Here is an 18,566-nt window from a genome sequence, read left to right as displayed (position 1 = left end):
AATGACTAAAAGCTGCTGTATTTAAAAAAATTTATACATACCATATTTTTAACCAATTTAAAGGGGAGAAGTTTTTATATATAGTGCTTATGACTTCTTTGAAGTCAGTACATAGTTGAGGTATTAGTATCTAGTTTAAGCAATTATATGTATTAGTATTTTCAGCTCCTGTTATTTAATATGAAAGAATAAACCTAAGATACATTGAAAAAGAATTACTAGAGTTTAGATGTTTAGATTTCCAGCATTTAAGCTAAATCTTACAATAGTTTTTAGAAATAGGTATTTGAGAACTTTACCAGTAATCAGGCTTTAAAAATATAGTCAGAATATTAAATGTGGTAATTGTTTTATTTGACAGGTAAAACTTTTTGAAATTGATAACCATATCAATAATGTCAAATGCATTATCTAAGTATTCTATAACTTTATATTTGTAGACTGTAAATATTTTCTAGAAATCACAGATATAACTATATTTGTAGAAAAAGTTTATTATTTTTTAAACATTTTATATTGAACATTAAGTATCATTAAGAAGTTGGCAAAGTTCGATAGGTAACTGTGCTCCACAATAACTTCCCAGAATGGTAATGGCTTTGTGATGTCTTCTGTTTCATTGCCCCATATTCTTTCTGATTTCTCTCAACAGATCATTGGGAATTGTGTATCAATCTTGGTCTTGAGCTCTGCTCTGCCTGTGATGTCTAGAACACTGGGTAAGTGCACATGAGGAACGTTCATTTAAAATCTCATCTTTTAAAGATGTCTTTACCAACCTCTCTATCTCTTACTGTCTAAACTCCTTCAAAAAGATCAATTTGAAAATATAGTGTTTCTTCCCACATCTTATTATACCTTTAGTCTTGTGTATAGGATTGTGTATGTAAATGGGCCTTTAGTCCATTTATGTATAGGCCCATACTAACACAAGTACTTTTGTCAAATAAAGACCTTCTTTTTGTCAACACTTAAAACATTCTTTCTCCAAACAATAGACTGGGTTTTTGTGTTTGCTTTTTTCACCACATTCACAAGTTAAGCTTTTAAGTCTTCTAATGCGGAAACTGTGGCTTTATAGAAAAAGTCTAGAAAATATTAAACTAATTTTTATTATATGAACTGTCTTTTCAAAGGTTAAAATTTTGTGTGTTGTTTTAAAAACTGAAAATCTGTAATCTCAGAGGACGCCTTTCTATCCTTCAGTCTCCATGGCCTGGTAGTCATACTGTTTCCTCCATTTGTCAGCATGCCAAAGATTTTGGTCATCTTTTCAAAGTAAAACAGATTCCCACTTTGTCTCCGGAATAGTCGAGAAAGTCTTCATTTGGCTTTTTTATCTTTACAAATATGTTCTGCTCTTGGCTAAATATTATTTCAGATAAAAATTTCTGTTCTATCTGACTCTCTACACTTAGGCTTTAGCTTAAGAAATTAATAATTAGAAAGATGATCAGAAAAATTGCATCAGTAAAGCTGAGGACCTTGCTCCGAGGAGCAGTTGCAGTGCCATTGAGTTGCTCCTGCTTTTGCTCTCCTGTTGCCTCTGTTACTCATTCAGAACTCAGAGCCATCAGCATGCAGTGCAAAGAATTTCATGTTTCAGTAGAAAGTGGAATTAAAGTTAAGTGCAAAAGGAACTCTTATTCCACAGGCTGATCCAAACCCCTCATATTTAGTGGTCTTCTTATGTGTTTGCTCTTTGGGCTTGTTATTGATTTGATATCTGCTTATGGTGTGCTAATCTTGAAAATGACAAAAATGTGCACATTGGTAACCTGATTGGATGTAAACATTATCATATGTGTTACGATCGTCCATTGGATAGTTAGTGATAAGACAGCTACTCTACCATTTTAACATTTAGGAAACTTATTTATTGTGCTCTGTTATTGAAGATGAATTGCTAATATGTACTGATTTTATGGCAGAAAATTACATGCTGAACATAGTTTTAATACAAAGAAGAAAAATTAAAGGTAAAATTTACTTTTTGAAGGCTGACAAATTAAATTCCTAAGCAGTTTGCCATAGAGATAAATAAAAAGAAAAAAAGAAAGAAAGATGGAACAATTAAAATGCAGCTAACAAATGCCTGGACCCAGCTGTCCAAACAGGATTAATGGAGTGCATTAGGGTACAGTGAGTCATGTGGTGCTTTGCAAAATATCAACATGCACTGCAGTACATGTTATGCCCAGTGGCATTGAATAGATGAAAAGAAATAAATACGTTAAACAGATTCATAGAGGCTTTTCATAGTATTAAAAAAGCAAATTTCTAGCCTAAAGATAAAGCTTTATTTTAGTATTATGGGAAATGCAAACTAGAGAGTTACTTTGTAATTCCTCTATTAACCCTTTGGAATTGAGTCTTTGATTTTAAGAAGGTAAAATATAGAGAATTGTCATGAATATTATCTTAGTGTATAGCAGGATTTTGATTTACTAGCTGAAAAGCTTGTAAGACTGGAATAGAGAATGTGTTTAACAACCAAATTCCTAGCTGTGAACATTTGCACTCTTTTTCCGCCCCTCTCACAGGGAAATCTGACCTTAGCGTGGTCTCGTTTGCTCATGTGAGATCAGCCAGCAGCAGCTCATCACTTAGGCAAAGTAAGGCAGTAACAAGAAAAATCATACTTTAACTGTGCATATGCAGAGGTTCTCTTACTTTAATGATTTTTCAGTGAAGACTAATTTTGACTATAAATTAAAAATGCTTTCAGTATAATTAATTTGGTGATATTTTTGCTTCAAAAATCAAAATGTTCCGTGGGTTTTTTCTTTTTAAAAATTTGCCAGCTGTTATTAGTGATGTATCACAGGCATTACAAACTTTAGCTTTAGGTTTATGTGCATGATGTTATATAATACATCATTAAAGAATTCCCTTTAAATAGCTCGTTACATTTGAATGTAGAAATTTTTATACTAATTAAAAAAAAACACTAAATAAATTGTGTATATTTACCATATTTCTTACTACAAAGAATGAAGTTGTGAAGAATATTTTGACCAAGTATTTTTAGTCAGACAAAATGAATGTACATCACAGTGTTACTGTTCATAGAAAGCACAGAGAAACTATTCTTAAAATTTTTTATTAGAACCCTTTAAAGCCCGTTAAAGTGTGCCGTGCCATACTTCAGAACATTATTTTGTTTCAAGTTTAGACTTTATTTTGAAGAGTCCACATTTTGGAGGATTTGAAGTTCGTATTTTTAGAAAACAATTGACTGTTTAGTTTATTAGACTTTTAAGAGATGCAGAGATGCTTGCAAAAAGGGTGAAAATAGAACAGGACCAAAGTAGTCATCTGTGGATGTCCAGATAGGGATGCAAATGGATGTCCATTTTGTGGATACAAAATGTTTACAATGTTGCAATGAATTTTTAATGATTTTATATAACTGCTAATATTGCTCTTTACTGTGCTTAATCAAGAAAATAATGAGAAGTTGACTTTTTTTTCTGTTTGTCTTCATTTGAAATCTCCTTTAACCAAATGTGATTTATTTTTCAAATGTAAACAACAATTTTTGATATTCTTTTACTAATTTCTTTTTTAAAGGTATTTTTTATGAAAGTTCTTTCTGTAACTTCTGTAAGTTATATAAGGTCTAAATTTAGATTTTTTTTTTTAAAAAGTATGTTTATAATATTAAAAATACCCTTTTAAATTAACTTGACTTTATTTTCAGTATTTCCACGCATTTCTCAGTTTGGTCCCATGCAGCCTGTCATCTTGCATGAGATAAGATGGATTATTCTCTTTTGTTCCATGATTAAAGGATCTTGATAAAACTGGTTTTTTTTTTTTCTCTTTTTGGAGAGGCCTTGAGTTGGGGTTTTGTAAGTATATCACTAAGCTTTACCCTGGGCTTTCCCTTTCTGTTTCTAGTTGTAAAACAGAAATAAATGATGCTTTCACAGATGATTAACAATGTCAAATGTGCAGTAGAAATATAAATGATGTTTTCAATTATGATATCGATGGAAAAGTAATTTGAAAACCCATATTGAAAATTTCTCAGCAAAAAATTAGGTATGACTTAATTATATTCAGATGTATTACAGAAAATAGTAAGTTAATTAACTTTTGATTGACCAATCCTATATCTGAACAATAAAATTTGTGTATCTAGTTAGGACTTTTAAGAGTGAAGAATTCTTAAAAGTATTCTTTGACTTCAGTAGGTCAGAGAGGCACTAATAACTGCCTAGAAACTCCTCACTGTCTCTTTTTCTTGTGCTTCTGGTGCTGTACCTGTTTTAGGGAGATGTAAGCCTGCCGAGAAAATGTCACATTGGTTACATGGATCTAAATTTAACCATCTACACATACCTTAAATTTAGTTTGTTATTAAATAACTTTCATGTAAAAAGAATTACAGTTGGATTATTTAACCAGAAGAAACCGCAAGAGGGCATTTTTTGTTTGTTTGGTTGGTTGGCTTTTGAAACTACTAAGAAGTTCAGGCTGGCCTTGAACTCACTATTTAGCCCAGGTTGGCTTCCAATTTAAAGTGATCCTCCTGCCTCACCCTCCTGAGCACTGGGATTATAGGCGTGTGCCACCATGCCCAGCTCCTAAGAGGCCATTTTGTAAATGGTGCAGTTAAAATGTTAAAATTACAACTAAACAGTAATAGGAAAGGCCTAATTCATCCTAAGAATAAAGGCCCCTAGCTTGAGTATTTTTTTTCCTTAAATTCTTTTATTGGTACAATGTAGGTATACAATACATTTACATTTATCATTGGGTGTTTGTACCTGTACATGATGTATCTTGGTTCTTATTTTTTCCCCATTACCTGTGTGCCCTTCACCCCCTCCACCCTTCCCTATCTACATAGACATCATTTCCATTTTTTTTATTTTCTCATAATTTTTCCTTTCCCTTCTTTCCTTTCCCCTTCCCCTCCCATCACCTCTACCCCTTTGGACCTTTGCTTCCTATTTCAAATTATCAATTATTCGTTTTCATCATTTTAACCCTTATTTACACTTTCAGTTTCTCACACTAGAGAAACTATTTGGTATTTACACATGTGTGTCCTATTCATTTCACTTAAGAGTGTGGCCTCAATATGCATCCATTTAGCTATAAATGTCTCTAGTTTCTCATTCTTTATGGCTGAGAAATACTCCGTTTTATAAAAAAAATCCACATCTTCCTTATCCAGTTTCCAGCTGATGGACACTTGGGCTGTTTCCAAGCTTTAGCTATTACAAACTATGCCGCTATAAACACGGGCGCACATATATCACTGTGATATGATTCTTTTAATTCTTTTGGGAAGAGACCCAGGATGTGAATAGCTGGGTCAAATGGGACCTCTAGTCCTAGTTCTTTGAGCTATCTCCATACTGATTTCCACAGTGGCTGCACCAGTCTGCACTCCCACCAGCAGTGGAGAAGGGTTCCTTTCTCCCAACACCCCCGCCAGCATTTGTTATTGGTTGATTTCTTGATAGCAGCCATTCTTTCTGGGGTGAGGTGGAATCTCACTGTTGTTTTCATTTGCATCTCTCAAATGACCAATGATGTTGAACATTTTTTCATTTATTTATTTGCTGCTTTTACTTCTTTGTGTGAGAAATGTCTGTTCATTTCAGATGCCCATTTTTGTAATGGATCTTTGAATTTGGGGGGGTCTAATTTTTTTGAGTTTTTTATATATTCTAGATAGTAGTCCTTTGTCTGAGGTACAGCTGCTAAAACTTTTCCCCCACATTGTAGGTTGTCTCTTAGCTCTGTTGGTGGTTTCTCTTGCAGTGCAGAAGCTTTTTTTTTTTTTTTTGGTACCGGGGATCGAACTTGGGTCCTTGTGATTGCAGAGCAGGTAGCGGAACCACTGAGCTAAATCCCCGGCCCTAGAAGCTTTTTAATAAGATGAGATCCTAGTTGTTGATTCTTTGTGCTAGTTCCCGTGCTACTGAGGTTTTGTTCATAAACTTTTTTCCTATGCCAGTGTCTTCAAGAGTTCTACCTAACTTATCTTCCAGCAAGTTTAGTGTTTCTATCTTAATATTTAGATCTTTAATCCACTTCGATCTTAGTTTAGTGCATGGTGATAGATATGGGTCTAGTTTTAATCTTTGGCAGGTTGAAATCCAGTTTTTCCAACACCATTTATTAAATAGGCTATCTTTCCTCCAATGATGATGGTTGGCTCCTTTGTCAAAGATGAGGTGGTTGAGTATGTCTGGAGTTGTTTCTGCATCTTCTAATCTATTCCACTGATCCTCGTGTCTGTTTCTTTGCCAGTACCATGCTATTTTTATCACAGTAGCTTTGTAGTATAGTTTCAAGTTGGGGATTGTGATACCCCCAGCCATGTCTCGGTTGCCTAGAGTTGCTTTTGCTATTCTATATCTCTTCTGGTTCCCAATGAATTTTGGATTGTTTTCTCTATTTCTGTGAAGTATATCATTGGAATTTCAATCGGCATTGCATTAAATCTATATAGTAGTTTTGGAAGTATTGCCGTTTTCACTATGTTGGTTCTTCCTACCCAGGAGCAAGGGATGTCTTTCCATTTTCTTATATCCTCTTCAGTCTTCTTTTTCAGAGTGCTGTAGTTTTCAGTGTAGAGGTCTTTTGCTTCCTTTGTTAGGTTGATTCCTAGATATTTCATTTTTTTGGATGCTATTGTAAAAGAAGTGTTTCCCTAATTTCTCTCTCAGTGAGTCTGTTATTTGTGTACAAGAAGGCTATTGTTTTTTGAGTGTTGACCTTATATCCAGCTTCTCTACTGAATCTGTCAATTAAGTCTAGAGGTCTTTTGGCTGAGTTTTTTAGGTCTTCTATGTAAAAAGTATCATATCATCAGCAAATAATGACTGTTTAACTTCTTCCTTTCCTATCTTTATTCCTTTTATTTCTTTCTCTTTTCTAATTGCTGTGGCTAGTGTTTCCAGAGCTATATTGAACAGGAGTGGTGATATCAATGTCTTGTTCCTGATTTTAGCATGAAAGTTTTGTTTTTGACCATTTAGTATGATGTTGGCTGTTGGTTTTTCATAGATAGCCTTAATCAGGTTGATATAAAGACCTTCTATTCCAATTTTCTGTAGGGTTTTTATCATGAATGGGTGTTGGATTTTGTTGAATACTTTTTCTGCATCTATTGAGATGATCATATGGTTTTTGTCCTTGACTCTGTTAATATAATGTATTGCATTTATTGATTTACAAATGTTGAACCATCCTTGCATCCCTGGAATAAATCCGACTTGGTCAGGGTGTATGATCTTCTTGATGACCCACTGTATTCTGTTTGCCAGTATCTTGTTGAGGATTTTTGTATCTATGTTCATTAGGGAGATTGGCCTGTAGTTTTCTTTTGGGGTTGAGTCTTTCCCTGGTTTTGGAATCAGAGTAACACTTGCTGCCGAGGATTTAGCTCATTGGTTCTGACGCTTGCCTTGCAAGCACAGAGACCCAAGTTTGATCCCCGGTATCAAAAAAGAAGGTAACACTTGCTTCCAGGAATGAATTTGGAAGCCTTTTGCTTCCCTTTCAATTTCCTTGGTGAGTTTAAAGAGTAATGGGGATAGTTCTTCTTTAAATGTCTTGTAGAATTCAGCAGTGAAGCCATCAGGACCTGGGCTTTTCTTTGTTGGTAAATTTTTTATTACATTTTCAATTTCACTCATTGTAATTGGAGTGTTTAGAATTTCTATATCTTCTTTATTTAACTTTGGCAATTCGTATGTATCTAGGAATCTATTTCTGTGTTTTCCATTTTATTAGAGTACAGGTTCTCAAAGTAGGTATTGATGATGCTCTGGATTTCTGGTGGGTCTGTTGTGACTTCACCTTTTTCGTTCTTAATTGCATGGATTTGAGCCTTTTCTTTCCTTTTTTTGATAAGGTTGGCTAAAGGTTTTATTGATTTTATTTATTCTTTCGAAAAACCAACTCTTTGATTCATTGATTTTTGTATTGTTCTCTTGGTCTCCATTGCATCGATTTCTGCGCTGATCTTTATAATTTCCTCTCTTGTACTCCTGGTTTTCATATTAAAACTTTTCCTGGGGGCTGATGATTTAGCTCAGTGGCACTGTGCCTGCCTTGCAAGTGCAAGATCCTGAGTTTGATCCCCGGTACTGCCAACCCCCCCCCCCCAAAAAAAAACCCCTACATATTAAAACTTTTCTCCTTGCTTTTGTTCTGTTACTGATTTCTGGTTGCTCATGTCCACTGTAGTGTGAGAAAAATACATATTTGGTATGATTTCAGTTTTCTTAAATTTATTAAAAATTATTTTATGACCTAACATGATTTATCTTGAAAGTGTTCCATGTGCACTTAAGAAAAATGTGTAATTTTCTGTTGTTGGGTGGAAAGTTCTATATATGTCTGTTAGCCCTGTTTGTTTTATAATGTCATTGAAGTCAGTTGTTTCCTTACCAATTTTCTGTCTGAATATCTTGCCCATCATTGAAAATAGGGTATTGAAATCTGTGGTTATTGTGCTGCTGTCAATTTTTCCCTTAAGCTTTGTTGACAATTATTTTACATATTTAGGTAACCTGTTGCTGGACATGGATATGTGTGTGTGTGTGTGTGTGTGTGTGTGTGTGTGTGTGTGTGTGTGTGTGTTGCTATATCTTTGTACTGATTTGACCTTTTTTTTTGGTATTGGGGATTGAACTCAGGACCTTGGGCTTGGGAGGCAGGTGTGGCACCAGTGAGCTAAATCCCTGGCTCATGATTTGATCCTTTTAATTATTATTTATGACCTGCCTTGTTTCTTTAGACATAGTTTGGCTTAGTTTATTTTGTCTGATACTCACGTATCTACCTTTGCTCTCTGTTGGTTACCATTAGCATGAAATATCTTTTTTAACCCCTTTGCTTTTAGCCTATGTTTCTTTTTATTTTTTCCCTGAAGTTTATTGGTACGCTTTAGGTATAAAGTACTGTTACATTCATCATTGGGATCTTGTACCTTTACATGACGTATCTTGGTTCTTATTTTTTCCACATTACCCTGCCCTCCCTTCACCTCCTCCACCCTTCCCTATTTACAAAGACTTTGTTTCCATTTTTTTTCTTTTCTCATTCTTTTTCTTTTCCCTTTTTTTCTTTCCCCTACCCCTCTCACTTCCCCTGCTCCTTTAGACCTTTTCTTCCTATTACACAATATCAATTATACATTTTTTTAAAATTACAATATCAAGATTTAGAGGACATTACCACGGACTTTACAGAATTTAAAAGGATATAGAAAGCATATTACAAAAATCTTTTTTGAAATAAATTTGACAACTTCTATGAAGTACCTTGGAAGACAAATTAATGAAACTCACTCTGGAAGAAATATAAAGTTTGAATAGCACCTACTGAAGAAAGTATATTCCTAACATGAAAACCTACCTATAGGACAAGAGGCTCATGTACATTTTAACTGATAAATTTTATCAAACATTTAAAGCAGAAAAAAGAAGGAACATTTCTCCCCACATTTTAGGAAATCAACATTGTGCTAATCCTAAAACTGGATAAAGATAATAGAAGAAAAAAGTATGAACATAGATAGAAATTTGTTTAACAAAACAAACTCTTAGAAGTCAGATCTGGCAGGATGTAGAAAGTGGTTTTATTATAGGGATGGCAGTGTTGGTTCAGCATTGGAAGATCCACCCCCAAAAGTCATCATTTTAACAGAGGAAAGGAAAAAGCCATATGATCCTGTCACTAGTTGGAGAAAAAGTATTGGACTAAATTCTGCAGCTGTTCATGGTAAAAGCTATCAGGAGACTAGAAGTAGAACAGAACCTTCTCAACAGATCAAAGACATGTACTCCATACTTCCAGCAAAAGTGCCTTATATGAATGGAAAAGAGTCAATGCTTTCTCCCTAAGGTGGGGAACAAGGGCAGATATGCCTCCTCTTCATCTGTCCATTAAACTTTGAAACATAGGCCCAAACCAAAATAGTCTGGCAATAAAAAGAAACAAATAGCATAGGATTGGAAGGTAGAAATAAAATCTTTATGTGTAGATGAAATGATCATCTACAGAAAAAATACTAAGAAATCTCTAGGAACCCCTAGAACTTGTATTTGAATTTAGCAGGATTAGAAAACTCAAGGTATATATAAAAATTCAGGTCTATGTATACTTGCTATAATGAAGAATTGAATATTGAAATTTAAAAGTTATGTAGGAATACAAAGGACCTAGAAAAGTAGAAAGAAAAAAAAAAGAAACAGTGTTGGAAGACATTTGTTACCTAATTTTCTTTTTCGTACTGGGGATCGAACTCAGGACCACGTGCTTGCCAGGCAGGTGGCACAACCACTGAGCTAAATCCCCGGCCCTTATTACCTAATTTTAAGACTTCCTCTAAAGCTACCGTAATCAAGGCAGTGTTGGCATAAGGAAAGACATATAGATCATTGGAATAAAACAGAAAATCTAGAAATAGAACCACACATATATGGTCCTCTGAGTTTTGAAAGATTATTTAACGTTAACATTTTATAGAACACAAACTCAACTCAAGAGCAGAGGAAAAGATAGTGTTTTCAGCAAATGGTACTAGAACACCTGGTATCTGTATGTAAAAAATTAACCTCAACCCTTTCCTTCCATACATAAAGATAACATGAAAGGATCTATGAACCTAAATATGAAAGACTAAAACTATAAAACTTTAAGAAGAAATTATAAGGGAAAATGTTCATGAATTTAGGGTAGGCAAGAATTTCATAGGATACAAAAACATGATGTATAAAAGAAAAAAATTGTTAAATGAGATTCCATCAGAATTTAGAACTTTAAATGACATTGTTAGGGCTGGGGATTTAGCTCAGTGGTTCCGCCGCCTGCCTCACAAGCACAAAGTCCTGAGTTCGATCCCTGGTACCAAAAAAAAAAAAAGATGTTCCCTAAATGACATTGTTAAGAAAATGAAAAGTAGTCCTTAAACAGACCATATTTATAATCCATATAACCTATGGCCAGAATATATAAAGAACTCTTACAGATCATTAATAGACAACCCAATTAAAAAGTAGACCCAAGAAGATCATAAATAGCCAGAACAGCACAAGGAAAGGTGTGCAACACTTTTCTGCAAACAGAAAAATATTAATCAGTACAATAACAAGATCATATTATACACTTATTAGGGAGATGAAGTTAAAAGTTTTAAAAGAACAAATGTGTGAACCAGTTAGAACTTTTGAATACTGCTAATGTGAAGGTAAGATGATAAAACCATTTTGGAAAACAATATAGAAATTACTTGTATTACTGTTAAGGACCAACAGTCCTGTTCTTAAGTTTTTACTTGAGAGGAATGAAAACACTTGTTCACAATAGATTTGTACATACAAGTTGAATATCCTTTATCTGGAATTCTTGGGACCAGAAGTATTTCAGATTTTCTTTTGAAATCTACTTGGTCTGCAAAGAGGATAACTACTCCTGCTTTTTTTTCAGGTTCCTGTCACATGTAATATTGTTTTCCACCTTTTAACTTTTAGTTTATGAGTTTCTTTTTGAATTAAGTGTGTTTCTTACATGCAGCATATTGTTGGATCTTGCTTCTTGACCCATTCTGCCAGTCTACTTCTTTTGATCAGTGAATTGAGACCATTAACATTGATGGTTATAACTGGTATGTATTGACTTATCCTTGTCATGACTTTCTTTTTGTGGAATTCTCCCCCTTTGCATTTAATTTCTTGTTGTGCCCGACAGATTCATTCCTGGGGTTGTGATCCTCATTGTCTTTTCCTAGGATTTTGTCAAAAATTTTTTGGAGTGGTGGTTTGGTATTCATGAAGTTCCTGAGGTGCTCTTTGTCATGAAAGTATCTTATTTCTCCATCAACTTTGAAAGATAGTTTTGCAGGGTACATCAGTCTGGGTTGGAGGTTGTTTTCCTTTAAGCTTGAAATATGTCATTCCAAGCTCTATCTTGTCTTGAGGGTTTGCATTGAGAAGTCTGCTGTAATTCTGATGGGCTTTCCTTTGTATGTGATTTGTTTCTTTAACTGCTTGTAGAATTTTGTTTTTCTGTTGGGTTTCTGGAATCTTTAGCTATTATATGCCTATGTGTCGATTTTTTTTATCACAGCTAGTTGGAGTCCTATATGCCTGTCTTATCTGTATGTAAAGTTCTTTTCTCCTGCTTGGGAAATTTTCTACCATCAGTTCTGTGAAAAGTTTTTTTTAATGTCATCTGCACTCTCTCCTGTTTGTTCATTTACTCCGATCAGTCTTACATTATTCTTGTTTGCATCATCTAGCAGCTGCTGGATTGATTTCTAGTGGTTCCTTACAATTTTAAAGCAATTTTTCTTTTCCTGGTCACTAATTGCAGTCTTATCTTCTATATCTGAAATTCTGTCTTCACATTGGCTCATTCTGCTGCGTAGATTTTCAATGGAGTTTTAAATCTCCTGGAAATTTGTTTGTATCTGCTTTATGGATTGCATTTGTTTCCTATGTTGGGATTGTATCATGTTCCTCAGCTCCTCTATTTTTTTTTATCTGTGTCTTCTCTAGATTTATTAATCACGTCTTGCACTATGGGCACAATCTCTGTTGCTACCTGAGAAATTATTTCTGATTTCATTTTTTTCCAGATCCTCTTTTGTTGCCATTTCAGGGTGTCCAGGTGGTTGAGTATCAGATTGTTCCATCTCCTTTCCCTTTGGGTTTGCCTTAGGTGATCTGGAAGCCTGGTTTGAGACTTGTTTACATGTCTTCTCATTTCAGCAGATGCAGCCTGCTGTGCCTTTGTTGCAACTTTTTGCTCACCCAGTGTTTTTCATTTCTCAGCAAGGCACAGAGCTGCCTTTCCTCTGCTGCTCACCAGTACACTAATTCCTGGGTTCAGAAAGGTGGCCTTCTGGATCCCTGAGCTGACCTGTTGTCTGGGTGGGTTTTTTATTGGGACCTGTGCACACTTGGGATGATATCTAGGTGTGCCACTGGCTAGGGCCCCTGTGTAGCTGTTGTCTGGGAGGGTCTTTGGCTGGGGGCTGTGCACCCCAGTTCCTGTTGTTAGAGCAAGCTTCTGGCTAGGGTTTCGTGCACTTACTGATGGTATTGGGGTGAACCTCTGGCTGTTCCTTGTGTGCCTGTGCAGCTCTTTTCCAGGCAGGCCCTTGGCTTGGGCCAGTGTGCCCCAGCCTCTGGGGCTGGGGCTGAGACCCGCCTGCAATCTGCTTGCAGCTGCGCTGCTGTGGTCCACACCGCTGCTCCCCCAACTAAGGTGGTCTGGTGTGCCTTTATTGTAGAGATTTTCTTCACTTTTCCGGTGGGCTTTAATTTTCATCAAGGGGCCTCAGAGAGGCCCTTTTTCTGTTGTTCACTTCTACTCTTATCTTCTCAAGCTCAGAACAGTGTCCTTTATGACGCCTGCAACTTTGCAGTGTGGATCCAGGTAATGGCTCAGCACAGCTGGCGTGGGGGGGGGCAGTGCTGGCTCACCTCCATGGCGCTCTGGGGCAGTGGTTAGCCTATTTCTTTTTATATAAAATGAGTCTTGAGGCAGCATATCCTTGGATTTTGGGTTTTTTTCCCCCCTGCCTCTTTTCTACCCCCTTTCTCTCTTTTTCTTTCACTTCTTTCTTTTCCACAATCAACCAGGTTCTCTCGTGTGCTAGGCAGGCACTTTACCACTGACTTATATTCTTAACTCCTGTATGTCTTTTGATTGGAGGAGAGGGTTAGTCTATTTACATTTGAAATAATTTTAGTAATGACTTGTTGTCATTTTGTTGTTTTCTATTTTACAGTTTTTTTCTTCCTCTCTGCTATCTTCTTTTGTTATGTGATTGTTCTGTAGTGGTTTGGTTTGATTCTTTTCTGTTAATCTTTTTTGTGACTACTGTGTGTTTTACCTTTGTGATTACCATGAGACTTACATGAATCTTTTTATAGTTATAACTGTTTTACTATAACAACTTGTGTTTAATCAGACTGTACACTTTTACATCTTCTCCTACTTTATGCTCATGAAGTCAGAGTTTACTTCTATTTATTGTGATTCTGGTAGCAAACTTTTGTAGGTATAATTATTCTCAGTACTTTTGTCTCTTCATTTTTTTTTGTCTCTTAATTTTTACATTAAGATTAAAATTAATTTGCTTGTAGCCATTGCAGTTTTACATTATTTTGTACCTGACTCCTTACCTTCAGCAGTGAGGTCGTACTTTGTATATGCTTTCACACTTCTCTTTGGTCTTTTTATGTCTCGTATGTAAGACAGGCCCAGTGGTGATCGACTCCCTCCTTTCTTGTCCTGGAAAGACTATCTCTCCTTCAGGAATACTGTTCTCGGTTGACAGTTTCTCTTTCAGTACACTGAATACATCAGCCACTGTTGGTTTTGAAATCTCTCCTGAGGAATCTGTCTTCTCTGGCACCCTTGTATGAGATGAGCTGCTCTCTTCTTGCTGCTCTAAAATTCTGTGTCTTTTAACAGTTTGTTTATAATGTCCCTCAGTGTAGAACTTTCTTTTATGTTTATCCTATTCAGAGTTTGGTGGGTTTCAGTTTTCTGCCAATTCTCTTTCTTTATTCCTTCTGGAACAGCTGTTAGCATATTGATTTGCCTAATGATGTGTTATAAGTTCCGTAGGTTTTCTTCACTTTTTTAAATTGTTTTTTTCGCTTTTCTTTCAAATGACCTGTCTTTAGATTCCCAAAACCTTTTCTTTGCTTTATCAAATCTTAATGAAGCACTATTGAATTTTTTAGTTTTATCATTATATTTTTCAGCTCCAGAATTAGTTTTTAAAAATGTTTTCTCTTTCACTTCTCATTTTGTTTTTGCATGATTTTCCTGATCTGATTGTTTATATGTAGTCTCTTAGACCTTGATGAATTTCTTTAGAATGATTATTGTGAAGTCTGTTAGCAGTCAGTGTGAGGATTTCCATTGATCAGTCAGTTGATTGATTGATTGGAAGTTGATTGTGCTTCTTTGGTAGGGTCATGTTTCCCAGATTTTCACTTTCTGTATCCCTGTGTTAGCATCTGTACATCTGAAAAAGCAGTCATGTCTTCTGGACTTGAGGAGCTGTCTTGAGTAAGAACGCTCTTCATTGTGGTGCTGGGGAGACCTCAGGAACACTGATTGGGGGCTGCCTGGATGCCTGCTGTTGCTCCAGGCATAGTGGGTGAGAGTGCCAAGAAAAGGGTTTGCAAAGGTGCTGGGGAGGGCTGGGGCCAGTGGCCCCATGGCCCCGGGCAGCTGTGGTGCTGGGCAGTGAAATCTGCAAGCCATCTGTGTGGCTGCAAGGGCATTTGAGCTCCCTGGTACCTCTGGGCTAGCAGCATACATGCCTGGGTAGGCAGGGGCTGGACCTGCTGCAGGCGGCAGGTGCACTGCCATGTCAGAGGGCAGCATTGTGGGCAGTGGCTGACCCCCAGCAGGTTCACAGCAGTGGGAGCAGGAGTGGTGGTGGGAGGCAAGGGTTGGTTCTAGGTGTGTGCACTGTAGTACTAAGTCTTAGGATTGGAGCCCCAGCAGCAGCCATGGCTGGAGCAGGTCTTGGTATGGGGATAGCAGAGGCTCAGGCAGCTCTGTCCACATACACAGAAGTTGTGGGACCTTTTGTGCCCAGAGCGGTAAGAGAGCTACAGTAGCTGCAAAGGCTGTTGGTCTCCCTAGTGGCAGGTCTTCTGGGGTCCTCTTGGGAGTAGGCTCTGCTCTGTGAGGCTCTAACCCCCACACTGTGTTGACTTTGCTTCTAGTTTTATTGTGATGGTTTCGTTTTGTTTCTTTGGTAGTGCTGGGGGTTAAGCCCAGGGCCTAGTCATGCTACACAAGCATTTTATATCCCTAGTACACAACAGTGGTCTTTTTAAGAAGTTTAAAAATTTAAGAAGGCTTTCATATTTACCCATGTACTGATCATTTCTGCTGCTTCCCATTCTTTTGTGTCCATCCAGGTTCCTTCTGACATCATTTTCCTTCTGCCTCAAGGACTGTCTTTAACACTCTTTGATGCAGGTCTGCTCATAATGAATTTCTGCTGTTTATATGTGTGAAATCTGTTTATGTTACCTTGTTTTTGAAAGATGTTTTTGCTAGATGTGAAATTTTAGATTACATTTTCTCTTTCAGTACTTTAAAACTGCTGCTCAGTTGTCCTTTGCATTGTTTTTGACAAGAAACCTTCTGTGACCATCATTTTTGTTCTTTTTTATGTGATTTCTTTTCCTTTTGGCAGCTTTAAATTTTTTTTCTTTAAAAAAAAGTATCTTAATGCTTTGGTATGGTTTTCCTCTGATTTCTTATTCTTTTTGAGTTCATTTGCTTCTTTGCTCAGTAGGTGTTTAGTTTTTGTGCATTTTAGGTGTTCAGCCATTATTTCTTCCAATAATTTATCTTCTCTCTCCTTTGGGGACTCTAACCACAAGCACATCAGCCATCTGAAAGTAACTCACAGGTCATTGATGCTTTCTTTTGAATTGTTTTGTTCTCTGTGCTTCCTCTTGTGTTTTTTTTGTAGCCGTGTCTTGGAGTTTTCTAACCTCTCCTGTCTGCTATTAATCTCATCTACAAGTGTACATTGTAATTTTCCTTTGTAGAAATCAATTTCAGACAATTTTATATCTTCCATGTCTCTACTTAGTTCATTCTGTCTTCTAGCCTTAGCAATATAACAAATATGATTACTGTTGGGTCGACTTCACTCCTCATCCTGTCCCTGGGCTGGTTGTGCCTCAGCACACACTGTTAGCTCCCGGGGGCCCTGGCCCTGCGCAGCTGTCTGGCTGCTGAGCTGTTCCCACACTCTGAGCTGTTCTCTGGGGGCCTCTTGCTGTGGCAAATGGTGCCATTCATGGGGCCCTCTGGGTTATTTCTGTGTCTCAGTGGTCACTACTCTTCATGATCTGATTTCCAGGGTCTTGAAAATCAAGTTTCTTAGTTTATTCATGTAGAAGGAAAGATCTAGTCTCCTTTGCTCCATCTTGGCTAACACTAGAAGCCAATATCATATTTCTAATTGATAGAATTTAACAAAAATGTACTTTCACAGTAAGACTCACCAGAAGTTGAAGTCTTTAACAGTGTCATCTTCTATTCCATTCCCAAAGTGAGAGACCTCTCTTACAGTTTTAGAATGACTTTGTCTTTGGATAAATAAAACGATTGACAGTAAGCCTATTTACATTAATCCTAAAAGTAATGATGTTTAAAATGATTGCTTTTATTTTTTGACCCTGCCTTTTGGAAATTTTGATTCAAAAGTCTGATTTAGAGAAGGGAGTTTAAAAACTTAATTACATTTATAATTTAAACTAACCTTTGAGTCCAGGGACAAAAAATAACCCTAATGGTTTAATAAAGCAGTGTAATTTCAACTTGCTTTTATGACAAGACGTCTGTGTCTTTTTAGCAGCCTGACATTAAAATTACGAGTACTGGGTCAGCCATGTGTCACAGGGCAGCGCATGGAGCTTCCTGTGCAGTTACGGTAGTGATCCCCATGCCCAGCCCTCTGAGTGCTCTCCTGTGACTGCTGGTGTGGGTAGGGACATGAATGTGCTTGCCGAATGCAGGAGTTGACTCAGGTGGGCTGAGCACGTGGATTCTGTTGACTCACCCTGCAGGTGGACTGACCAGCTCTTTCTAAACCTGAGGTTTTATTCTGCCCTTTCATTCTTTAAAAGGTATGAATAGAAGGAGATTGTTATGCAAAGAGTTACACATGAAACATTTTCTATTGAACCCTCCTGGGGGAGCTGGTGTGCAGCTTGTCATGAAGGATGCTTTATTCCAATAGATGATCATGGTCATGTGACCTCTGCCTTGCTGAAGCCTCCCTAGTGAACTTCAGCTGGTGTACTTTAACTCTTCAAGTTAACTTCTGAGTGGATATAAACATTTAGATATCTGATAATTGAATCTTTCTTACTAACATTTTAAAATTTGTTATATATATATTTTTTGGTACTGGGGATTGAACTCAGGATCTTGCACTTGCGAGGCAGGTGGTGGCACCACTGAGCTAAATCCCTGGTACCAAAAAATTTGCTATTTTAATACCCCTTTACCTTCTTCAGAAATAGAGATTTGAAGTATGACACGTATATAATAGGTGCTTTTAAATTAAGGCTTTGTCTGAATATTGTTACTTTTTGTTATGTGTTAGTACTTTCAATTTGAAAAGTGTGTTTTATAATTTATCGCTGTGACAAAAACCTCTTGACCAGGATTTTAGAGAAATTATTTTGTTACTGTCTAGTCTTTGTAGATTTTCAGAATTAAAGAGCTGTGTGTCTTTTCCAAAATGATCTGTTAGTCAGCTAGTGTCTATAAATTTTGTTTAACATTGAAATGGCAGTGTCCTCAGAAGCAGTCCCCATGAGCTAGTGTTGGTTTGGTTCCTCTGTGCACTGCTGAGAGTCCATGGATGTCTGCCTGAGACCTCCCCAGAGCCTAAGGATCTAACGGGAGCCTGGCCTGGCCTGGAAGAACATTTTCACTGGGACTGGATGTGCACTCTGGTTGCCAACTGTGAAGGTCCCATCCACCCTTGTCCCACTGTTCCACCCATCCCCTGTGCTTACTCGGTG

At 36.8% G+C, this 18,566-nt stretch overlaps 1 protein-coding gene across 3 annotated transcripts in view; it reads left to right on the top strand.

Moving 5' to 3' along the window:
• Lmbr1 (limb development membrane protein 1) overlaps nt 1–18,566 on the top strand; it is a 149,679-nt gene that overhangs the window by 123,988 nt on the left and 7,125 nt on the right. For all 3 annotated transcript variants that reach the window (XM_087207839.1, XM_087207840.1, XM_004860331.3), the window contains one exon: nt 653–719. In XM_087207839.1, the coding sequence (XP_087063965.1) occupies nt 653–719 (67 nt within the window). The remainder of the gene's footprint in view (nt 1–652; nt 720–18,566) is intronic.

The sequence above is a fragment of the Heterocephalus glaber genome, unplaced genomic scaffold, assembly GCF_053883595.1.
Source record: "Heterocephalus glaber isolate CG9 unplaced genomic scaffold, H.glaber_assembly_v1.0 deba00000818, whole genome shotgun sequence".
Taxonomy (NCBI): Eukaryota; Metazoa; Chordata; class Mammalia; order Rodentia; family Bathyergidae; genus Heterocephalus; species Heterocephalus glaber.
The sequence above is the reverse complement of the archived record's forward strand: the minus strand, read 5'-3'. Positions and strand labels throughout refer to the sequence as shown.